Source organism: Podarcis cretensis (assembly GCF_951804945.1).
Source record: "Podarcis cretensis genome assembly, chromosome: 6".
Taxonomy (NCBI): Eukaryota; Metazoa; Chordata; class Lepidosauria; order Squamata; family Lacertidae; genus Podarcis; species Podarcis cretensis.
Window position 1 is genome coordinate 35,441,379 of NC_137175.1, and position 25,184 is coordinate 35,466,562.

General features: G+C 42.9%; 2 protein-coding genes across 9 annotated transcripts in view; both read left to right on the top strand.

The window, feature by feature from the left end:
• The window catches only part of CSDE1 (cold shock domain containing E1), a 30,019-nt gene extending 20,827 nt beyond the window's left edge, over nt 1–9,192 (top strand). For all 8 annotated transcript variants that reach the window (XM_079979097.1, XM_079979098.1, XM_079979099.1 and 5 more), the window contains 6 exons: nt 1,498–1,610; nt 2,894–3,013; nt 3,204–3,382; nt 3,928–4,091; nt 6,516–6,648; nt 7,884–9,192. In XM_079979097.1, the coding sequence (XP_079835223.1) occupies nt 1,498–1,610; nt 2,894–3,013; nt 3,204–3,382; nt 3,928–4,091; nt 6,516–6,648; nt 7,884–7,931 (757 nt within the window). In that variant the 3' untranslated portion in view covers nt 7,932–9,192. The remainder of the gene's footprint in view (nt 1–1,497; nt 1,611–2,893; nt 3,014–3,203; nt 3,383–3,927; nt 4,092–6,515; nt 6,649–7,883) is intronic.
• Nucleotides 9,193–12,128: 2,936 nt separating this feature from the next.
• On the top strand, nt 12,129–21,954 carry NRAS (NRAS proto-oncogene, GTPase). Its single transcript, XM_079980059.1, has 6 exons — nt 12,129–12,239; nt 14,580–14,706; nt 15,564–15,742; nt 16,497–16,656; nt 17,996–18,119; nt 18,724–21,954. The coding sequence occupies exons 2-5, from the start codon at nt 14,596–14,598 to the stop codon at nt 18,113–18,115; spliced, it is 570 nt and encodes a 189-aa protein (XP_079836185.1). The 5' UTR covers nt 12,129–12,239; nt 14,580–14,595; the 3' UTR covers nt 18,116–18,119; nt 18,724–21,954.
• The last annotated feature ends 3,230 nt before the right edge of the window (nt 21,955–25,184 follow it).

A 25,184-nucleotide genomic window follows, 5' to 3' on the forward strand; every position in this document is an offset into this window, starting at 1 on the left:
TAGTGTCTGCATCCCCAGATCTTTGCACACAGTAGCAAGCAAGAGTCCCTGTGCATCCTGCTGTGGAACAGATGGTTAATACTGAGTTGGTTGGTTTGCAGGGTCGAATAGCATGCTTTGTCTGCTCCGCGCAGACTGCATATTAACCTTAATGTGAAAAAATCTTCCTATAATCCTAAAAAAAGTGGAACATGAGTGCTCTATGCAGCAGGGATGGAGAATCTCAGGCCTGGGTTCCCTGCAAGTTTCTGTCTGGCTCATGCTGTACAGCAGGGACATCCAACTCCCAAGAAACAGCGATCTACTCCTAGAAAAATAAACTGGCAGTGATCTGCCCTTGGGCGGGGAGTTCAGAGTTGTTTAGTGTGGATAATTAAAATGAATCGCTCACCAACAACACAGCCGCTAACAGAAGAACACACAGTAAACCCGGCGCAGGGAAAGACCAAGCGGGGAGGGGGATGGAGACATGATTCTAAACGCGAGCGATAAGGATCCCACGATCAACCATGATCAACCGTGACCTGTCGATCACGATCCACCAGTTGGACACCCCTGCTATACAGCAACAGACACACCCATTGGTATTCCGCTGCGCCAGAAGCGGTTTAGTCATGCTGGCCGCATGATGCAAGATGAGCGCCACACCCCATAGTCACCTTTGACTGGACTTAACTGTCCAGAGGTCCTTTACCTTTACAAAGCTTATCAAAAGTATTATTCCAGTGTATGTGTGTAACAAGTTAAAGACCTTTCAGTCACTGGCAATAGCAAAATAGATATACAGTGGTACCTCGAGTTACAAACGCCTCAGGTTACAAACTCTGCTAACTTAGAAGAGTTACTTCGAGTTGAGAACTTTGCCCCAGGATGAGAATGGAAATCATGTGCCAGCGGCGCAGCAGCTGCAAGAGGCCCCATTAGTGAAAGCACGCCTCTAGTTAAGAATAGTTTCAGGTTAAGAACGGACCTCCAGAACAAATTAAGTTTGTAACTAGAGGTACCACTGTATCTTTGATATATTGCTCTCTAAACTGGACTACAACTCCCATTGTCTCTGACTAGTAATTGTGCTTAGTTAGGCTAATGTGAGTTGTACAGCATATGCTGAGGGCATAGGTTTTTTGCTCCTATACTAGTGACATAAACATCCCCACTTTATATATGCTGCATATTCACATTTTATAAGCTTATTCTGATTTACACAAATAATGGCTGATGTAAAAAATACTCATGGAAGATCCATTTGTAATGTTATTGATAGTGGCATGCTATGGGTGTTGCATAGGTCTCTTATATAAAGTAAACATTTGACCTCTGGTTAATAAATTAGGTCTTCTACATGATATGCAGCCTGCTGCACTGTGAACGCTTGAAAAGAAATTAGAGTCTCAATACCATCCCATTTGTATTGGTTTGCTAAAAATGTAAATTTGTTGGGATGGCATTCTTGGTTACATTTATGCAGACTCAAGATTTCTTTATAATTGTTTGCAGTGAATTCTGTGGTGATATCGATAGCCTGGAACTTGGCGATATGGTTGAATACAGCTTATCAAAAGGCAAAGGAAACAAAGTCAGTGCAGAGAAAGTGAACAAGACACATGCAGGTAAAGCTGTTTTTAAATTTCTTTTAAAGCCAAATATTGGTCCTCAAATGGTATGTACTTGGCGCTGACAATTTTGTGGGTGCCTGCTTGTTGCATTTATCCCAGTTTTGAAAAATAGGAACTTAATTCCAGCCTCGGACTGTTCCACTGTAATGGTTTATTATCCAAAACTAGAAGTGAGAATTAGATCTGTCTTGGTTGCCTGACGGCAATTCTTGCTTAAAAACAAGGCTAATTACAAACCTGTTCTATTAGTGTTTTGGATTAGATAAAACTAACACATATATGACATGAAAAGCAGGACAAAGGGGACAAATAAGTTGACAGCAGCTGCTGCAGCTACCACTGCTGCTGTGAAAACAGTAAAAAACTTGCATTTTAAAACATAGCCTTCTTGCTTGGGAACACCACAAAGGATTTTGTCAAGTGTGGAGTACAAATCAATCAATCAATCATGATATCATGATGATGTGTGATTGGCAGATGGCTGGATCCACACACCTGTCATATTTGGTCTGTGAGGCTGATCCTGATCAGGATCTAGCCTGTGGAACCCAAAAGGGTTCCTCACCCTTGCTATAAAGTGTTGTTTGGCTCTGCATTCCTATGTGGTATTTTGACTGAAGTGTGGGAGCCTTACTGTCTTCATATGGGTTGCGGATTCTGATATAAAATATTTCGGAACTCTGTATTGGAAACTGAATAGCAAGGATATAGAACTAAACAACTTTACCCTATAATTGCCACAAATTGAAGAATTGCACTACTCAATATTGGGAAACACTGCAGTAGAAAAATTGACAGTGTAGCTACCCAGTGAGCTTATTTAAACTTCCGTGCTAGAGATGTAGTGTTACATCTTAGAATGTATGTGGGGAGTTGCACATTGGAATGTGATCCCATCAGGTTCCATATACAAGGAAAACGTGAAGTGCATAGTTAGGTGTACTTTGTGCCCTTCCCAAACATATGAAGAAAAGCCAGTACTGACAGTATGTGGATGAATTGCTGTTTTCAGTATTCTCAGAGGCTTTCCCATGACATCTAGTGATGTACTACTGTGTTTCCAGATAGCAAATATTAGGAAAAAAGTATTAAGGGTTAACATTCTACCTAGATTCCATTCCCCCCCCCCCTGCATTTTGCAAACCTGCCACTTTTAGATTTCCATACCTTTAGCCATGGTAGGACAGGTTTTACTTGATATAGGGTGACTCTGCTAAGCTCCATAAAGTTCTTTGGGAAAGATTGTCACTTGTAATGCGGATGACCTTGTTTTATAGTGAATGGCATCACAGATGAGGCTGATCCAGCTGTTTACACGGGTAAAGTAATTCGTCCTCTCAGGAGTGTAGATCCCACCCAGACTGAATACCAGGGAATGATTGAAGTCATGGAAGATGGTGAGTAGTGTGCCTTTCCAGTAGTATGCTGATCTAATTCCATAGTTGGTTTGGTACCCTAATAAATCTTTCTAGGAAAGTTGGTTGAAGTGAGACTTACATGTTACAATGTGATGTCTAAATGACATGGAAGCTGCTACTTGAGAATTCTTAACCATGACACGTCTTTGTGTTATGCTTGCTTCTCCAGGAGAAATGAAAGGTGAAGTCTATCCTTTTGGAATTGTTGGTATGGCAAACAAGGGGGACTGTCTGCAAAAAGGAGAAACCGTAAAGTTCCAGCTTTGTGTCCTTGGTCAAAATGGACAAACAATGGCTTGTAACATTACACCTTTCCGCAGAGCCACCGTGGAATGTGTGAAAGATCAGGTGAGAGGACTTCTTGAGATGCAAGCCATGTCTTTGCTGTTTGGGTGATTTTTCTGCATTATGGCCTCCTCTGTTTAAATACTGGAAGGAAATTGTTGGAATTTAACATAGCATTCTTGTTCTTTTGCACCCAGCTAGATTTTGAAGGCCCCAAGTTTTACCTTCAAACAGTTGAATTAGCTGAATTTATAACTTTCATTTGGGTGTAAAAGACAAGATAACAGTTCTTGAATCTTGACAGAAGCCAGGAAGTATGAAAATATTATTGACCATGGAAAGACCTGTTACAAACGTTTTCTCTTTTAGTATCTTATCGGGCGGGGCTAAAATGTTTTTCCAAAAAAATCCCCTTTTGTCAGGAAACGTTTAAGATGATAGTAGAATCCATTTATTTCAGTGGGTCTACTTTGAGTATGACTATCTTTGAGTATCACCCTAAATAGTCTAAATTATGTGCTGTCTCTAAATAAATTTCAGTCCTACTTGTAAACAATTTGATTGCTCATGTTGTGCAATTGAGAAGACAATTTCCATTCCTTTTTCAGTTTGGTTTCATAAACTATGAAGTGGGTGACAGCAAAAAGCTCTTTTTTCACGTGAAAGAAGTTCAGGATGGTGTGGAACTGCAGGCTGGTGACGAAGTAGAGTTTTCAGTCATCCTCAATCAACGCACAGGGAAATGCAGTGCCTGTAATGTGTGGCGTGTTAGGTAAGCAAAAGATACTAATTTACCTTACTCTCTTGCAGGGGGGAAACCAAGCAATCCTGATCTGATTTCTTGATAGGAAATTAGCAGACATCCTTGAGCTGCCTCAAGTTGGAATCTTGAAAGTAGCTGCTGATGAACAAATTATTGAAAATCTATTAAGCTTTGTGTAAGGGGCCTTTCAGTGGCCCTTCTTTCCCTTCTTTGTACCACATGGGATGAGTTAATGTTGAGAGTGTTGGTTTAAAAGGAAAAATTGGGAAAGAGGAGGAGAAAATTGGCCTACTTTGCACCATATTGTTCTACATACTCCATTCATTGATTCTCTTCATTTATAGCAGCCTTCCCCAACTCTGTGCACTCCAGATGTTTTGGACTAGATAGCTGTCATCAGCCTCTGCCAGCACAGCCATGTTGGCAAGAGCTGATAGTTAAGTAGTGCCCCATCAAAGATGTCTTTCATGAGCTGATTTCTTTAGCATTCAACATACATCTGTTTGGGTTTCCCCCTCTGTTCGTTAATAAACGTTTAATAAACTTTAATAAACTTTCTATTTCTTCACCTGGTCCTTTCAGGAACTCATTTTACACATTTGTAAGCTTGAAATACTACTGTGCCACTCATTTCCAAAACCTTAAAAAAAAAAAATCATCAGTACTCCAGATACTGTGCAAGGACCATTTCCTAAATGTATTAATTCATTGAGTAGTTACTCTTTATATATTTTGTTCTATCAGCTCTTTAACATCCTATTCTCCCATTTTTTTGGATCTGCGAAACATAATGGGTTGTGAACTCATGCAACATGGCTTACCTGTCCTCTTTTTTTGTATTTAAGCCTCCTTCATCCCCCCCCCCCTCCAAAAAAGGTGCAGGGGATTGGGACTCTCAGGAGAGGTCTGGGGCAGCAATGGGAAAACCAGAAATTGGGTGGGGCCTTGTGACAGCAAAGCTCCCTATATGCTGTAGTCATGGGGAGGCTTGGGAAAGCCAGGTTTTGTGAACAGTCTTCTACAGGCAACTCCCAGTTTACAAGGGGGTTACGTTCCAAGGCACTGTATGTTTTAAGTTAATTCATGTGCATTTGAAACCTTTTTTAAAAATTCAAACACCCCATTCCACCCCTTTTTGTGACTTTTGGGGTCACTTCTGGCTTCAGCGCAATGTATGCGTGCACAGTCAGTCATATGTCGGGCACGCCTTAAGTGGTCCCTCCCTGTACTTGCATTGTGTGCACAAAAATCACTATAGTTTCATTACTGTTTTCCTTCTCGGTTCTTTCTTACCCTATAATTCAGTTATCATTGGTGGGGTTTTTTTTAACATTAAGGCTGAAGCACAGTTATACTTACCCTAAAGGTTGTAGTATTAGTATCAGTGAAACCACTTCAAAACATTTTGATCTTATTCTACCATTCCAATTGTCATTCTTAGCACAAAATTGTATTTCATTTATTAGCTGCAGTATTTCTTTCATTGTGCCTTTCTTGGCACTTTCATGTCTCCAACTTATGCTGTGGATTTCTTGCACTTTTTTTGTTGTACTTCATGTTTTTGTAATCCTGTTTTTCTCATATTTTCTTGCTTCCTGCATTCCCATTACTGTTAGCTTTGCTTTGCATGTGTGCAGAAACAAGATAGGCATTTCAAATTCTAACATATTTCCACTTTGTAATCATAGTTTATGAAAGGTTTTCACATGGTTTATGACTTCTGGGGGTTGGCTCAGTAGAAAGCTCACTTGCATTCCAAACAGCTTATCTTCTCTTTCACTTTGTGTGTATGCTCACTCCCCTCCTTTGCCTCTTGGAATCCTCAGATTGCACATACAGTCTGAGATTTTATCTAGATTTGGGAGAGATGTGGGTCTTAGGGTGGGAGAAACATTCTCAGGGATTCCCTTTACCTAATTTGAAGCCCCCTGCATTGGTCCACAACTTACTTAGTGAGGGGACTGTTCAGTACTGGTGTCTAATGGGAAATGTGCAAATACAGATGAATAATAGTTGAGCATTGTCTACATGCCAGAGTACTAAAGATACTGGCAGTCCAGAAGCACACATATCTATTAAAGCTGCAGTCTTAACTCAGTGAAACTTTCACGCATGCCATGATTACTACCATGAGCATAATATTACTGCAGATTAGGAATGCATCTACCTGTTAGGATGCATTTTGATAATGGAATTTTATCCAACATCAAAACTACATTTGTCATTGTAGGGTGTCCATATATCTTGCACTGAATCCCCCTTCAAAATTAAACAGTTATTCCAGGCAGTGTGGAAAAAGATACTAATAACCAGCATGAATGCTGTTATAGTAGAAAGTTGGCTTTTTCTCTCTTTTTTTAAAAAAAAATAACAAAACATTAAAATACACATCTACATGTTTCCCCTAATGATTTAGTTTGTTTCTATTAACAGTGAAGGTGCTAAGGCCATAGCTGCTCCACGTCCTGATAGACTTGTTAATCGCTTAAAGAGCATTACTTTGGATGATGCCAGCGCTCCTCGTCTAACTGTTCTTCGTCAGCCAAGGGGACCGGATAATTCAAAGGTATGTTATAGGATATTTGCCTGATGTGTGGTCATTACACTGGGATTTCTGCTTCTGTGACATACTGGATAAGAAGCCAAGCAACTTCCTTTTAATTGGTAGGAATTCTAGTAAATGTTAATCATCAGCAAAAGATGGAAGGACATAAAAATACTTTAGGAACTCAAAGGCAGTTGAGACAGAATGCTGGATTTCTTAGGTTGCTGAGACTGTGAGTTGAACATGGAAGTACAAAGGACTTAAATGATAAACTGGAACACAGTGCAAGATTTTAGAGTGCCTCTTCTCTAGTGTGTGTAATTCCAAAATAAACGAAAGGGAGGATAGAAAATGGTAGGAATACATGAATGTGTGAGAAGATTTACTTACATATAAGAATGAAGGTAATGGGTCAGCCAAAAACCCTTTAAAAAAAGAGGGATTTGATGGGAGAGAAGAGGTACTAAATGTTTAAGTTATCTTAGAAGACCGAGAGACTGTCAGATTGCAGAGGATTCTATAAGAAATTGCTGTCATTAGCAGGGATGTAACTGGCAGACCAAGGGCTAAAAAGACTTGGTAAAACTGGAGAGTTTTAACGGTAAAGATGTGGAGCATCTGCTGATTTTTTTTTTTTAAAAGGATGCCAGTGAAGAGATTTGGGGAATATTGTGTAGAGTAGTCTTCAAGGTCGGTGAGGGGACTAAGTGTTGTGTAAATTGCGGAAAAACTCCTCTGTGCTAAAGGGATCTAGTTGGAAAGCGCAAGGGCACCTCACAGAGCTTTAGGTTTTGTAGCAAAATATGATGTGTTATTTCTAGCAAAAGCAGTCAGTGGAGTCAAGAATAGAACGGGAAGGAAGGAAGGCAAAATTGCATGAATAAACAATGCCCATGAATTTGCAGCAAAGGGGGAAAAGGAGCAAGCAGCTGGCAATTAGAAGTTGAGGTTGAGTCAATGGAGGTTTCTATTTTTAGAAAATAGGATGTTTAAACATGGTAGAGACAGACAGAGAGACAGGTTAATAAGGAGTGATAGCACAAGAGGTGGAATAGCATCAAGGGGGCATGTGGCATGATTGGGTGTGGACAGATGGCAGTGGAGGAGAGTATGTTATGAAAATGAATAAAGGATTTCCTTCTAATATGCCCACTAGCAATATTGATTATATGTGACTGCTTGCAGCTCTCTTTATTTTCCTTATTCATGATTTCAAGTTCCAATTTAAACTCATTCAGTTACTTCACTATTTACAGGGATTTGGTGCAGAAAGAAAGATTCGTCAAGCTGGTGTTATCGACTAACTGGTCTCAAAGCAAATAACTATGTTGGAGCAAGTGGTGGGGTCTGGTGAAGGGTACTGAATATCCCCATATTCATCCCTTCCAAATTCTAAAGAGCTATTACACCAGTTTTAACACCTTCCTCATGTTATGTTTAAAAATAAATTTATGAAACAGTTTTAAAATATGCACAGTTGCATCCTGGAGAACCTAAGGTGGCGCCTTATAGTATCACGTGTTAGAAGCTTTTTGAATGGTGCATTTAACGCAACTGGTAACTGCAAATCTATTTTGCCTCTTTAAGTAAACATTATAGACAGTTCTACTCTGGTAGACCTTATGAAATTCTGCACTGAAAGGATATACATATATCTATCTATCTATATATTTCCTTAATTCACATCTTGCCAAGGTGTTACAATGCCTTAGCTTTCAGTTGCTTTACTCTCTCTTAAGACAGGAGAGGTTAAGTTCCTGTTCATTCTGCTCTAGTTTTGAGGACCATATGAGGATGAATATACCAACTGTTTATATAGAATCCTGTATGAGCACTCAAACCAGTTCCTTAAGTTGATGGCCAAATGTTAAAATGTTTTGTATGTCTCATTTAAACTAAAGTCCATATAGCAAGCAACGTTATCTCCTAGATCACATTGAAAGTATCTTCCAGAGTAGACTTGATAGTTTTTGTAATTATCTTCAATTAGCATGCACAGTGCAGAATTTCATAAGGATAAGGTGTGCCATCAGTGTGATAACTTAAAGATATTTAAAACAATGCACAAATTTGCTGCTGCTTAGAACACTGCAGCTTCTAAACCCAGTTTATTTTACTGAATAAAAAATTTAAAAAGTTGTGCCTGAAGTGAATACTTTTTTTTTTTTTTTGCAGCCAGCACCCAGTGTACTGTAAAAGAATACTTAGGCTTTCCATAGCTGTATTGAGACTTTCATCAAGGTGAAATAGTTGATGTCTGTGTGCTTTTTTTTTTCCTCCCTCCAGGCCCCTTCTCTCCCCTCCCTCCCCTTCCTCAGCCACACTTTATCAAGCGAGCAAACTAAATGATTGGTCTAAGTATTACTTTAACCAAAAAGATCAGGAGTTATTTTCTTTGAATAGAGGGCAGTACTGTGTTTTTTCCCCATGTTACCTCTATTCTCAATTTAGGGTTTTTCTTCTCTGGGAGATGCATTATCTTTGTAAAACAAACATTGCTTTCTCCAATTTTTCTGTTAATGGCGAAGAATGGAAATAGAATAAAGTTTTACTGATTTTGAAAAACTGCCTCAATCTTGTAACTCCTTCATTAAGACTATTCCTAGTCACAAAATATACTCCATGTGGTATAGATCAGTGTTGACTAACTTCTGTATTCTCAGGCCATTCTAGACACTTTGTCCAGCCCCTGTAAGGATGATCTGGCTCAGTGAAGTGTTGTAAGGGTTTCACTGGTACAGAGCACATGTCCTTGGATGGTATGAGGTCAGATGCTGAGCACAGGTTGGCAAGGAACAGTGGTTTTTTCCCCAGGCAGGGGGTCTCTTCCACACATCCCACAGTGAAATGGATGTCATACCAGTCACACCAGGGAAGCTGAAGTTGAAATTGCCATGTCTAAGTAGAATTAGAATAATTTCAAGATTTTTAAAAGATAACACTTAAAACCACACTGATTGCACTTTTTTTTTTTTAGTATCAAAGATTTCAGTTCAAACATTTTGGACTATGAGACAGAATCTTGAGATTTATGCAACATGTAAAATTAAAGATGTTCTTCATACATACATACACACACACTCACTATATTCAAACACCTCAGATTTGTTGTCGTTAATTTAGGGCACATATTCCGATTAAAATTTGCCAGGAAACCTTTTTCACTGGTATGCTGAAACTTTGACACAACTGTGTGTTTGCATTCCCCACCCCAATAATTTGCAGGCAAATTATTAAGCTTGTCATGCAATTGCAATAGAAACTTTACACACCACCTCAATGCAGTCATTTCTTTTGCATGTGTCCTAGGGCTGTGCGTATTCCTGGTCCGCCGCTAGGCCCCAACTAGATCTGGCCTGCAAATGGATTGCGGACACTCGCCCGAAGCACGGGGAGCCCTCCGGAGGTCTCCCCGTGCTTCGGGCGACAGGCTGCCACCCCAAGCCTCGCGCACTCGGCGGGACCTCCCGCCAGGCGCGCAAGGCTTGCGGACAGCCACCCTCCGGAGGGCTCCCCGTGCTTCGGGCGACAAGCTGCCGCCCCAAGCCTCGCGCGCTCGGCGGGACCTCCTACCAGGCGCGCAAGGCTTGCGGACACTTGCCGGGGCTGCAGGCTGCTGCCCGCAAGCCTTGTGAGCCCGCGGGAACTCCTGCCGGGCTTGCAAGGCTTGTGGATAGCTTCCTGAAGGCTGGAGAGCGAGAGGGGTCAGTGCGCACCGATGCCTCTCGCTCTCCAGGCTTCAGCGAAAGCCTGCATTCGCCCCATAGGATGCACACACATTTCCCCTTCATTTTTGGAGGGGAAAAAGTGCGTCCTATGGGGTGAAAAATACGGTAATTTTCTACTACCCATAAATCCTTTCTGCAATGAAATTATCAGACTGATAAATGAGTTCATAGACAGATTCTGACAGTAGTTATTCTCAGTGTGTAGTATATATGCAGCTATTTGTTTATACAAAGTATAAGTGCTTTGGTAAAAACCGATCACACTCTAAAGTTGGTCAACATGTCTAGCATGTTGCCAACTAGATGTTTCCAGAAGGCACAAGAACAAGAAATCAATAACACTCCTGCTCTTGTGCATGTGTGTACACAATGCAGCTGCTATTACTTTCTCTGAACAGTTTTGAATTGATGTTTTATTTATTTAATAAAATTTATACACTGTTTGATTGTAAAAAACAACCCTCAAAGTAGTTTACATAGGATCTTGTTAATTATATTGTAAGAAAGTAACTTTATTTTGGCTATCCTGAATCTAATGAATTTCAGCTTCATTATGCAACTGATTTCAAGTGTTTGTGGATAAAGGTTCTCTTTATTCACTATCTCTATGATTTCATAAAACACTTGCTTATGTTAGACATATATACTATTTTTGCTATAATGGTATCACTGGGTGCCCACTGTGATTTTACAAGTGTCATGAAGTACCTATTGGCCATTATAGGGTGGGTGTTGGGTGTAAAACATGTGTTTTCAGTATATTATCTCCCCCTCTCCTATCTTAAGAGGCTTGAGTAGAAGCCAAGTCTAGCTGGATTCAGAGGTGACGGGGAAAGAACTGTAGCACTGGTCCGTTCACATAGTGAGAAAAGGGAAGAAGAGCGAGGGTGGGACACCATGCAAAAAGCACATTTTCACAAAAGCACACTATCTTCTAGTGAGAAGGAATTTTGAAAAGTTCAATTCTTTTCATTCACACTCCAGTGGGACCCGTGCTCTGTAAGTGATAACATGTGCAAGGTCCTGCATTCAATCCCCTGCCATGACCACTTTAAAAAGGCAGCATGAGATCATTGTGAGAATATGTAGCAGCGGCTACAATGGACACACAAGTGTGCCTGATGGGCAGGGATGATGATGTTGGCCTCCATCTGCCTCGAGAATAGTGTGCCCCAGGGGTGAAGTCCAACCGCTGCAAAGTGACCTCCCCAGGGTGCAAGCCCTGTGTATGGAGGTCTTGGGCTGCCCAGACGACAAGGCCACCCTCCCAGTTTTGCTGATGCAGCCCAAAGGAGGAGGATGATGATGATGATGATGATACCCCACCCATCTGGCTGAGTTTCCCTAGGAAAGCAAAGCAATATGCTTGGGACCAGCTTGGCTGTAGCAGCTGCAGCTAAGCTGGTGCAGGGGGCGGCGGCGTACAAGGCGCCATCCAACCATCTTAGGGACCCCACTCCGGATCCGTGTAGTCCAACAGCAGACGGAGGGCTACAATTCAGCGCCACCTGGCTCCATAAGCCACTGCTGTGGTCCTGAAGAAAGCGACTTCCATCAACTCCCGGGGGCTGCAGCGGGCATTGCGTTTGGCTTCGGACTCCTGCCAAAAACGAATCCGGCGCCGTCCTTCCTTCCTACTTGCCGCAACTGGGGTGGGCAGCGCCGTCCCGCGAGCCCTCCTCCCACCTGCTCTCGCCCGGCAAAAGGACAACAACATCCAGCCGCCCAGCGCTCCCCGCGGAGCCCTTGCTTTCGGTTAGCCCCGCCCAAGCGAGCGAGGTCTCCGAATACTTCCGGTGCCGGGGGATGACGTCATTTGTACGGCGGGTCGGAAGGACCGATTTTGGGAAGGGCGTTCTGGCGGCTGCGGAGCCTGGAAGTGAGGTGAGAGGCGAGTCGTAACGAGGAAAGGGGGAGGCAGGGCAGCCCCGTCTCCCCTTCGGGCTGAGGGGCTGGTCGGGAAGGTGCGGCGCTGTTTTTCTCCGCCTGGTGCCGGGAGAAGCTGCCTTGGGCGGCTCTTGGTTCGCTGCCCGGGTTGGGTGTGCCCGTCCCTTCCGCTGGAGCCGCTTCTCCCCTGGACCTCCATGCGGGCTGCTGGGGGCTCTATCTCAGCGGCTCTATCTGTTTGGGGGCCGGCAGCCTGAGGGCTTAGTGGGCGACCCCCTTTCGCTGCCCTTCTCGTATGGGGAAGGATCCTCCGGGGGCTGCCCGGCTGCCCTTGGTGGTCCCAAGGCGTGCAGAGAGATGGGGTGTTGGGGCTGCCAAGCGGGGCTCGCCTTTGCCCCCCTCTGGACATCAGACGTTGGCAGTCGCAGGCTAGACGCGAGTGAACGTAAGAAGAGCCCTGATGATGGATCCAGGCCAGTGGTCCATCTAGTAGTCTTAACATCCTGTACCCACAGTGGCGGGACAGGTGCTTGTGGGAAGCCCGAAAGCAGGACACGGGTGCAACAGCACTCTGCCCACCTGTGATCCCCAGCCGCTGGTACGGTGATACCTCGGGTTACATACGCTTCAGGTTACAGACTCCACTAACCCAGAAATATTACCTCGGGTTAAGAACTTTGCTTCAGGATGAGAACAGAAATTGTGCTCCCGTGGCGCGGCAGCAGCGGGAGGCCCCATTAGCTAAAGTGGTGCTTCAGGTTAAGAACAGTTTCAGGTTAAGAACGGACCTCCGGAACGAATTAAGTACTTAACCCGAGGTACCACTGTATTTGGAGGTGCACCGATTGCTGTCAGTGGAGGTGGAATATAGCCATTGTGGCTTGATAGCTTCCTCTGCCACAAGTTTGTGTTCTGAAATGTTTACATTTTGACACGAGACACGCCTAAATCTATTCACTGTATGCTCTGTATTGAAACAACATTTCTGTTTATAAAATCATTTGTATGCTAGCCTTCTGTGCAAAGCCATCCAGTGCAGATTGCATAAAACCGTACATATACAAAATATAACAGCAGCAGTATTTGCAGTCATTTAAAAACCTAAGCTAGTTAAAAACAGTTTTAAAACATCAGTATAAATTGCTAATAGACAGAACTCTCTGCACCAAAATTACCAATTCTAAAAGAGCAACCTTTAAGAAAAAATGGACCAAAAGATAAGTTTTTAAGGACAACATAATGTTGAGGCCATACAAATCTGCTAACCACAGATGTCAGCTGCACTTCAAACTACAAATTTTGATGTCACACTTCAGGAAATGCAATACAGTCTGAGGCCAGTTGTCTTCTCTATCCAGATCAGTCAGATTCCCCATTCAGAGCAGCTCTATCTTATCTGAATTGAGTTTCAGCTGGGTTATCGTCATCCATCTCAAGATGGTCTCCAGTTTCCTATTCAGAAATCATTTACATATTTTTCATCTTATTCTCACATCAGTTTAGGTTGAGCAGTAGCTTGCCCAGCACCACCCAGTAACTTTCTTTCTGCTGTAAAAGTTCCTTAATGGCCTTGTGCAAGCTGCTGTTCAACCTAAACTACTTCACAGTGTTGTGATAATAAGGGGACCCTCGGGCCCAGGGGCCATATGTGTCTCTCCAGGCCTCTCTACCTGGCCCACAAGACTCTTCCTAGGCCACACAGACTCCCGAGCCACACCCCTCCTTAAATATTTTTGCCTGTCTGGAATGCGCCTTTGACTTCTGATAACATTTCTTGTTTGCCTGGCTGGAGTTAAGAGAGGGATGTGTAACTTACAGTACAAACATATATCTACAGTTGCTCCCCCCACTAATGTTCTGTCCATGCTCACTACTGGCATGTGGCCCCAAACAGGTTGCCATGAAGGGAATGTGGCCAGAGGCTGACCAAGCTTCTCCACTCCTGTGGAAGAGAATGGATTTGAGCCAGTGGCTACCTAGGCTAATAATGCAATCCTGTGCGTGCCTACTCAAAAGTAAACTCTACAGAACTTTCTCTCAGGTAAATGTGTACAATATTGCAGCCCAGGTCTAAGATCTTACACTGCTGAGCCTGTATTGGGGGGTTGGGGTTGGGTCCAGATCAATCATCCATGAATTCTCAGACTGAGTTTGGCCTTGTTTTGTTTAATTTATCATCTGCCTTTCAGCCTGTGGTAAAGCCCTCTTGCTGGCTACTACATTACCAAACATGTTGGGTGTTCAGAATTTTTATTCTGTCTCTGCATTTGCTATGTGTTTCTGAAAGACATTCCCTTGGAGATCTTGGCTCTGCTAATGTATCTGTCCTGCCAACAGGTCCCTGAGGAGGGCGATGACTGAATACAAGCTGGTGGTGGTAGGAGCTGGTGGTGTTGGGAAAAGTGCCCTAACCATCCAGCTCATCCAGAATCACTTTGTAGATGAATATGATCCCACTATAGAGGTGAGCTCCTGCAGGCATTTTCAGCCTTGGGACCTTATTGACTGTGTGTGTGTGATATGAACCTATGTTTCTTGTGTTTGCTGTGCTACCAGCATACAAGAGGTGCAGCATACTGTCGTCAGTGCTAAGTGTTAGAAACCCAGAGTCACACTCAGTAAACTTATCCCGTCTTTAGAAAAGTGGACAGAAAATATGGGTTCATTTATCCTTATAATATCAGGAAGCTCAGAACTTTTTTGCAAAAGTATTGATATTTTTTCAGATCTGCTTAACTGTTAATTAGTGGTATCTTTTTAAATCATTGAAATCAGTGAGATTAAATTACTGTAGTTATGCTAACATAAACCCACTGGTTCCAATGGATCTACTCTGAGTATGATTTAGCCAGACACCACCCAGTATGTGTAGCCAAATTAAAATATTTGAGTTTTGGGAATTATTTGGCAAATAATTGGGAGAAATTGGGGGCAGAGGTTGCTGTAGGATTAAAAGGATGAGGGACAGAGCTCTCCCAGAACTGGGACACAGATTCCTCCCTTGTTCTAAGTTTGGTTTCTGGAACTTTACCAGAAACTCCCATGTTTTCAAAATCTCAACTGATGTATTTTCTTGTTTGAAAAGAGATCGTGAGGTTCTTCAGTTGAATGAACAAATAGCTTGTAAACAGGCATGTGTGGAATCCCCCAACAGCTCATGCTTCTGGAAGCACGTCATCCTTTAAATCACCAAATACAGTAAAGATTGGAGAAGGGCTGATTTCGAAACTGTGGATCATCACAGTGTGTTGAAGTGTGTGGCAAACAGGATTTGGTGGATCAGATCATGCTTAGTCCTGAAACTATACTTCTTTCCCACAGGACTCTTACCGTAAACAGGTAGTTATTGATGGAGAGACCTGTTTGTTAGATATCCTGGACACAGCAGGGCAAGAAGAGTATAGCGCCATGAGAGATCAGTACATGAGAACAGGGGAAGGCTTTCTATGTGTGTTCGCCATCAACAACAGCAAATCATTTGCAGATATCAATCTTTACAGGTAAGCTGTGTTTGCAGGAAGGAGGTGGGAAAGGCACAGCTGCGTACTAGTGCTGGGTCAAAATCCACCGTGGCCCTTGAATAGACTGTATTGCTAAAGTGGTTGGTAGTCATGTCTAGAACAGAGGTGGTAACTGGGTCCTGCCAGCAGGTCAGATCCTGACCTCCTCCAACCCCCATAGACTGTTTTGACAATTAGGTGAGGGCTGCCCACCTGTCAGTCAGCTGCTATCTGGTAAAGCATTTTCATTTGCCTGTGTGGTTTGAAATCAAACTGCGCATTCCGAAGCTCAGGAGTTTATGTACAGCTGAATATGCTGTTCAACAGGTGTTTGCTCATTAATCAATCAAATACCATTACCTAATCAAATATTCAAAATAGTTCTGGAGAAATAGGGGACCATTGTGATAGCTGCCCTGGCATAGGAAGGGATGGAGAGGATCATACTCAGGTTAATAAAAGGATGGTTGGAGCACCTTTCTGTTCTCATTACTTGGTTCATATAGTTAATGGTATGCTGATTTGATTTCTATCCCACTTTTAATTCAGAAGGACAGCTTATATGAAATTATGCAATCATGTGATATCATAAGAGCACCTTATGCCATTGCTCTGAACTGCAGGATTTTTCATTATCTGAAGTCAGAAGAGAAGCAGCCAGGTGCAGCTGCCGTGTTTTGGGAGCAATGACAATTTTAACAGCATGTAAAATTGAAACGTAGAGGCTGTGATCTCTTCCCACCCATTTCTCCAGAGAGCAGATTAAAAGAGTGAAAGATTCTGAAGACGTACCAATGGTGTTAGTGGGAAACAAATGCGACTTGCCAACACGGACAGTAGATACCAAACAAGCTCATGAAGTAGCCAAGAGCTATGGGATTCCCTTCATTGAAACATCTGCCAAAACGAGACAGGTAATGGATTCTTGTGCTTCTGCTTTGCTCTCTTGAGAACTGCCAGCACTGTTCTGGTACACTGATTGAGAAGCCAGCACTTGGCAGGCAGAGGGTTGGAGCTTGTTGGTAGGAGTACTATTCTATAGGCTGCATAAACTTGGAACCTTAAAAAAAACACACAAAAAAACAAGCACACTTCCTGAATGTGAGGAGTAAGGTTCCACTGATGAAAGTGGAAGCTTTTTTTAAACCCTATTTGTCATGTAGGGACGCGGGTGGCGCTGTGGGTTAAACCACAGAGCCTAGGACTTGCTGATCAGAAGGTCAGCGGTTTGAATCCCCGCGACGGGGTGAGCTCCCGTTACTCAGTCCCTGCTCCTGCCCACCTAGCAGTTCGAAAGCACGTCAAAGTGCAAGTAGATAAATATGTACCGCTCCGGCGGGAAGGTAAACGGCATTTCCGTGCGCTGCTTTGGTTCGCCAGAAGCAGCTTAGTCATGCTGGCCACATGACCTGGAAGCTGTACACCGGCTCCCTTGGCCCATAGAGCGAGATGAGCGCCGCAACCCCAGAGTCGGCCACGACTGGACCTAATGGTCAGGGGTCCCTTTACCTTTGCCTTGTCATGTAGGGATGACTCTTTCTGGGGGGAATCACAGCTGGGGTTAACCCTTTTCTCCCCTCTCCACTGCCCCAAATGCCATGCATGCAGCAATCAGGCCTGAAACATTCTAATTAATGTCAATAGGAGGCTTTTTTCCAAGCCTACCTGATTGATGTCTTGTGGGCACGTTTGTGGCTTGGGAGGAAAGGGTTAGACTTCCCTGGCACGTGTGGCACACACACACCCCTTTTGGGTGTGGCAAATAGGTTTCAAAAATAACAACAGCACCCTCATGTTGGCTCAAAATAAGAAGCTCTTTTTAAGCCTATTTGCCACACAGGTAGGGGTGGGCAATCTTCATGGTCATTACAGTTAGGGAGGGAAGGATTAACCCTCCCCCCATGTGCTGTGTAATACCCACAAAAATCACCTCCTCAACCTCAGCTTCAGTATTTTATTTTCAATTCCAATGGCTGCTGTTGTTCATTAGTGAATGTGAATGAATGAATGGTGGGGGTTGAGGTGTATGTATGTTTTTATGTGTGAATGGGGGTGGGTGTATATAAGGGAGAGTGAGGGGGTAAGGTTCCCCTATTCCTTGCATTGATTCTGCCGACGACTATAATGCAGTCCCTCGCTCGGTAAATTTGACATGAAACCTTTCAAGAGGGATGTGTGGAGAAGGGGCAACAAAGAAGACATCTCCTAGGCTCAGAAGCACTTGTTTCTGACCAGAGTATCTTTCCCGTTCAGGGTGTTGAAGATGCCTTTTACACACTGGTGAGGGAGATCCGCCAATATCGGATGAAAAGACTCAACAGCAGTGAAGATGGGAATCAAGGCTGCATGGGACTCTCGTGCCTTGTGATGTGATCAGGTGGGTGGCAGTTTCTGCTAAAGAAGTGATTGAGAAATATGAGGGCACAGTGTTTTTGAAGAAATCTCTTATTTTGAAGGAGAGTGATACAAACAAGTTTTGCAAAGTAGGCGTAGGAGACAGCGAGAGTCAGAAAGCTGAGTGGCAAACTGGAGAAAATGCAGAGGAATGCCTCATAAGAAGGACTTGTCAGTTTGCATCTTTAAAGCAGGCTCCTACAAAGCTCAAATAGACAAAAAGGGCTTGGCAAAAATCTTTGGAAACCTCTGACATAGGGGCTGTAGCTTCCTAATGCTAAAGTTCATGTAATAGGTGTCAGGTCTCTATAGCCTCTTTTAAAAATAGAAGTTTAAATAACGTAAAAATCTACCAATCCCTTATCTGATAGGGATAAAATGCCTACAGCCTGTTCCCTCTGCTCTAGCGTCATTATCCTGGGCAAACTCTACAGCTTTCTTGGTTTTTGTAGGTTTTATTCACTGGAAATTAATGCTGCATGTGGAGTTCTCCTGGGACTCTGCTTTGGCAGTCTTAAACTTTGCCCTGTTTCTGTTATAGAGCATGTAGTGGAGCAAAACTAACACGATGTATCTCTTTGTTTCAGCTGTCAAAAACATCTGGCCAACGTGCAGCTAGAGGGTGAATCTTAAGTCCACTGTTGCATTTCACCAGTACCCTGGTGCCAGTTCTAATTCTTTTCTGTCGGCACCGGAAGAGAATGTCTCTGAACATCTACCTCTTTGCTCAGCTGAGCAAGCAAAGAAAGTCTCCTCTGTTGGTGGTGGATTTCCCCACCCCACCCCCTCTTTCTCGGATAGGTTCAAACAGAGGAACTGGTTTGTGAAACTGTAGAGACCGAATACTTTGAAAGGACCATATACCTGTTTCTGGAAGGAAAGCTGGAGAAAATTGTGATCATACTGTTCTGAAAAGCCTGACTCTCCACCATTTTTGGACGGAAATGCTAGCAGCATGCCCCTGCACTGTATATCTAAAATATTTCTATAGCACACCAACTTATTGCACTTATTTTGACCTCTAGCCCTTGGCTTTCTTTCTAGTAAGAGATCTTGAATAACCAAGTGCCTATTTGCAAAGGCAGGACAGGCCTTAAACTTACCCTGCAAAGTTCCTAGCTGTCCCATCTTGAACCTGCCTCAGACCCTTGGTCTGCCTGCTCTTGACCTGCAGTGGGTTTCCAGTGTCCTCCTTCCCTGCTCTGTTCACTGATCCTTCTTAATAGGACTTTCAGGGGATTGAATGTGGAACCTTCTACATGCAGAGCATGTGTTCTGCCATTGAGCTATATCACCTCCCCAGTAATGCACAAGGACGTCTCTGCACCGTTGACTGAAATACACATTGATCTTTAAGACCTGTGGGGAACTCCAGCAGTCATTCGCCATCCTCCAGTGTTAAATACATTTCATTTAACTCTCCTTGACAATGCTGGAAGCCATTGGTGCCTCTCACCAGGCCCAGTTAACAGCCGTGGATATTAAAACTAACATTTACTCCAATGCCGGTCATAAATCATGGCTCTGTGAGGGCTATGTAGAGAAGATTGAACTGCCCCAGCTTTCTATGCACTTCTCTCTCTTTTTTTTAATTCGTTCAACACCTTTGTCAGGCACAGACTCTTTATTTTTGATCTGTGAAAAATGAACCAGGGGGAAACACACTTCATCAAGATTATATACTTTGAAAGCTCTTTCCGGGTGACTGCTGTGCAGTTAAGCTACAGGTAAAGAGCTAGGGGAACAAAAGGGGAACACAAAGGGATTTAGCCACACAGTTTGATGCTGCTTGGATAAAGAAGTAAATTGCTGTTGTGTATTCAGCCTTACGAACTTTGGAACTGGATTTTTCATGAGCCTATGTGCCCCATAATTCTCTGTTCAAATGAATATTTGCTGGGAAAAGAGCTGATTGACTAGATAACCACTATTTATTTGAAAGCCATAATATTTGATCCTGGTTCTCATGTCTTGTTCCTGTTTTGCAATTGAATGTGTGAACTGCCTTGATTCTGAAGTGTTCTTGCTTGATATGATGGAAATTTGTACAAAAGTGCTGTCTGTGGTAGTTGTTTGATACATACATGTCATTGCTAGATGTTGTGGTTATTGCATTTATAAATTCTTCCTAAGCGGGGGCCAGACTGCAGTAGAAATGGAGTACAGGACCGTAAGTCCTTTATTGGTGGTTTTATTACGTTGCCATTTTACTGTACAAGCTCTAAGTTGGAGAAATCACTGTGCAATCACAAATAGCGAGATGGTGGACACCTATTTCCTAAAATAGCTTTTCTCTTGCCTAATATGATGATGATGATGATGTATCGTTTCAGAGATGTGCAGTATTCTGAGAGGGTGTTAATATGTCTTGCATCTAGGTAAACTGTTAATCAGGTCTAGGCCTTAAGACATCACAGAACTCCCTTTCTTAAGGGCTGGTATCACTTAAGCAATAAAGTGGTACATTGTTTAAGTCCATTTCCTTTGTTTTTACGGCCAGAGTTCCTATGTCCCTTTCTTTTTGCATGGCATGTATAAATGTAACAGGTACATTGATGGAGGGGGCAGTATTTGTTGATTTTCTGCTCATCTTGTAGCTGTTCAGGATGTTGAACATGGGAGTACTGCCAGATAAAAGTGGCAGGCCTTGTACCACTTTAGGAAGTCTCCCTTCACTTGCATTTACCATGTAAAGGTTGTGTCTGCAGAAGCCTGAAGATTAAGTGTCATTTCTGGCTGAGCTTTCTGCATATTAGCCAGCGAAAAAGCAGCAGTGAATAAGATATTGGCCAGTTTTACACCCATTGTTAATCTGAGTCCAGTTGCTGCAGATGATATTCCTTCACTAGACTAACTTTGCAATCTCTAGAGATAAAGCATTCTTCCACCTTCAGAATAATTATTATTGTTGTTATTATTATGTGCCCTGATGAACACCTACGGTAATTGATTAACTGAAACTAGTGGTCAGTATTTTTTAAAGTATTTGTGGTATTGTTTTTAAAAATACTAGAATTCTTCTGGCTCGGGGGCAGGGGTGGTACCCTGCAGATGTTACATCTTCCCATCTTCCCTGACTAGTGGGCTGACAATTGGGACGCAGCAGCATTGCCTGCCTCTGCTCTGTGCCTTTGTAAGTGGCCAGTTTTGCCGCATGTGACTGAATTAATGGTTAGAGAAAGCACAGATATGGAGTTGAAAAGGGAAGAAAGTGCCTATTTGCTGCCTGGTGAATTTGAGTTCTGGGGTGTTTAAATATAATTTTAAAATGCTCACAATGGTGCTTGCCTCTTCAGATTCTCCACCATAATACAGGATGGTCATAAGCTACGAGAAATAATAGTAATATACATGAGCAAATGGCAAAGTTTGCATTAATAAGATCCATACTGATTTTACAGCTAATTGAAGAAAAGCTCCCTTGTATGTTCATGAGTTATGGGAGTGACACTCTGCCAATTTCCTTCCATTTGGATAGTAGAAAAGGTGTCTTGTCTTAATTGGTCTCTAACATAACTGATTCTGCCACTGTTTTGCTCTTGCTGACAGGCAATCTCATTTCCTACAGCAGAATACCACAATTAATATGGGGCAGTAGATTCTGTGTGGCTAGGAAGCAAGGCATGCTTCAGCTGTGATTGCACAACACTGGATGGGCTCTCTTTTTAATGAAGTATCAGAACCCAGCATTTAAACATGGCATGTCACCAAAGGACTAAAGTCAACTCTATTACTATGTAATCCATTTCTCACTCATTTTGTGTTTTAATCAAATAATGTTTGTAAAAAAATTCTAAAATACATCGATATTATTCCTTGGTGTGTGTGCAATTCTTATTATCCATTTCATTTCTATACTGCTTTATATTTTTAAGAGGAAAGCAAATCTCAAAGCGGTTTGCAACCTTGGGATACTAGTAGTAACTTCTAAGTGGCAAAGAAGTATGAGCCTGCTTAAAAGTCACTGTAAATCTATAAGTAATGACGGAGTGATCTGAACTGGTCTGAACCCTATATTACTCAATCAAACCACAGCAAGCCTGCTGCTGTGTCATAGACTCTGTCTGACAGTAAGGAAATTGATTTACACTTATCTGTCTTTATCTTCACCTCCCACTTGCTTTAGATAAGTCTATCGTGGGGGAAGTCTCTAGGTTTCCTGTTCTCTCTTCAGCTTAGAGGGTTTCCCCCTTCCTAAATCATACTTTGTAGCTGGACTAGAGATTCTCCATTAGTTATACATGGGTGATGGTGGAAAGTTCCTGAGTAAAGGCCGGTATGAAAGCTAGCATGGTGTAGTGGTCAGAATGTCAGACTGGAGGAGATCTGGGTTCAAATCCCCAGTCAGCCATTATGCTTACTTGGCCCAATTACTCAGCATAGTCTTCACAGGTTTGTGAGGCTAAGCCAGAGGTCTTTGAGGAGAGCAACTTGGGAAAAGGCTGGGATGTAATAAATGAATGATTTCTCTTTTACCTTAAGGGGCATCGCTTTTCCTTAGGGAGCACAAAGCTACAATTTCTCCTATGTCCACAGACTACAGTCTGATTAGTGGGATAAGCCCATCTGGGCAAACAAGACTTCTATTGTTGGGAATTTAGAGCCTATAATCCTACCTCTGCCAAGCACTTGCACTTTCTGCTTTTGAAAGGGCCGTAGTGGATCCAGTTTATCTTCAATGTGAATTCAAAACTTCTTTAGGGTTGGTTGTCATGGATGACAAACCCTAGCCTGCTTCTACCCTGAAGTCACATTTTTGCACATGGGCCAGCGGTTGCTCAGAAATGTGGATTATCTGTTCCTAGGTGAGTAATACATATATGGTATTTAGTCTTCAGATTTTAGTGATGTTTGCCACCCCTTTTCTAGGTGCCCAGGACATTGAGACCTTTAATTCCTAGACTCGATTGCCACGTTGACTCATTTTCTGGGATTTGCAAGCTCCTCTCACAGGAGCTCAAGAGGAAAGCATAAATGCATTTTGGTGGGTACTGCAAAATGATAAGCAACAAAGCCAGAACAGTTTTCATGAGAACATTGTTGTTTTACCTCTCTGTTGAAGAAGTTTGGTTCTGTAGAAGCAGTGTGAAGAAGCTCATTTGAAGGAGAAACACTTACCAGGAAAATGTTATGCAGGATGTGTCCTATCTGCTTTCTTTGAATCATAGTGGCTGGGTAGGACAATTACAGAACTGTACTGTTGAATTGGTACACTAAATGGGCAGAGGGTTTTTTGTGTTGTTGTTTTTGGTAACTATAACAGCCCATCCCTTTCCTCTAAAGTAGGAATGGGAAACCTGTGGCACTCCAGATGTTGTTGAACTTGCCTCAGCCAGCATGGCCAATGCTCAGGGATGACATAGTCAAAAACAACCTATCAAAAGCAAACCTATCAAAAGCAAAACAAAAAAAATCCACAACCTATCAAAAGCAAAACAAAAAAAATTCCTTCCAGTAGCACCTTAAAGACCAACTAAGTTAGTTCTTGGTATGAGCTTTTGTGGTATGAGCTTTCAGGTATCTGAAGAAGTGTGCATGCACACGAAAGCTCATACCAAGAACTAACTTAGTTGGTCTTTAAGGTGCTACTGGAAGGAATTTTTTTTGTTTTGACTATGGCAGACCAACACGGCTACCTATCTGTAACTATCAAAAGCAGTTCTCATTCCTCCTCTAAAGCTGCTGCAGGTGTGTTACTCTGGTATAAATTATCAGAAAGGAGCAAGCAGAATCTACGTATGTTTACTTCTCTCTAAATACTGGAGCTGGCTGGTGGCTTTCAATGCTTGCCATGCAGAGGAAATTCAATCCCTTAGTTATCTGATATGACCACATGCAAGTGTGACTTGGACAAGGGCTGTTGCTTCAAGAAAGAGTAGTAAGAGCTAGTCTGTGATGTGTGGATTATTTGTGCGAGTGTACAAACAGAAACAGCATTTCCCATACTTCTCCTAGAGGTCACAATTTGTTTTTATGAATTAGAACCACAGGCAGAGCACTCATGGCAATATCTAAATTAAAATGAAGTTGTGCCGCCAAGAGTGAGACCTTACATTTGAACCCTGATTGTAGAGTTGGAAGTGACTGTGAGCATCATCTAGTCCACTCCCTGCAATGCAGGAATTACTATTGCACTGGGGAAATGTCTGTGCAGCGCACTTCTCCCATTCCTTTGCTTCCCACTTTCTTTTTCCTAGTGTAAAGTATGAAGCCTTTCCCTACATGTACCTGAGCTGACATGTCCTCAGCTGCCACCTTGTTTCAGCACAGGACGTGGGTGGCGCTGTGGTCTAAAACCACTGAGCTTCTTGGGCTTGCCGATTAGAAAGTCAGCGGTTTGAATCCCCACAATGGGGTGAGCTCCCATTGCTCTGTCCCAGCTCCAGCCAACCTAGCAGTTTGAAAGCACACTAGTGCAAGTAGATAAATAGGTACCATTGTGGCGGGGAAAGTAAACAGCGTTTCCATGTGCTCTGGTTTCCGCCACGGTGTCCCGTTGCGCCAGAAGTGGTTTAGTCATGCTGGCCACATGACTCAGAAAGATGTCTGCAGACAAATGCCGGCTCCGTTGGCCTGAAGTGAGATGAGTGCCGCAACCCCATAGTCGCCTTTGACTGCACTTGACCATCCAGGGGTCCTTTACCTTTTACCTTATCTTGTTTCAGAATGTTATATACACATTGGTCTCAGCAGCACCCTAGTTCTGTGCATCAACAGCAGCTTCAGCCTGAATGTCTAATGTCAAAAAGCCTGCCACATCTTGGTGTCATACGTGAAAAGAGCAGAAGCCTAAACTGCTTGGGTTAAGAATCTTGGTCTTGAAACTATTGGATTTTTGCATACACATGGATGCCAGGAGAAGTTAGGCAGTGAAACCTCCCAGCCAAGGAGGAAAATGTACTTTTAATAAAGGCCTGCCAATGGGACACAGCCATCATGGAGCACAAGGGTCTATCTGCTCTGCTCATATCCTCACATTCTCTGTTCACCCTTTCCTTCTGACCCCAAGGAAGCTTAGCTAGTTAATTTGATATTCTGGATAAAAGAA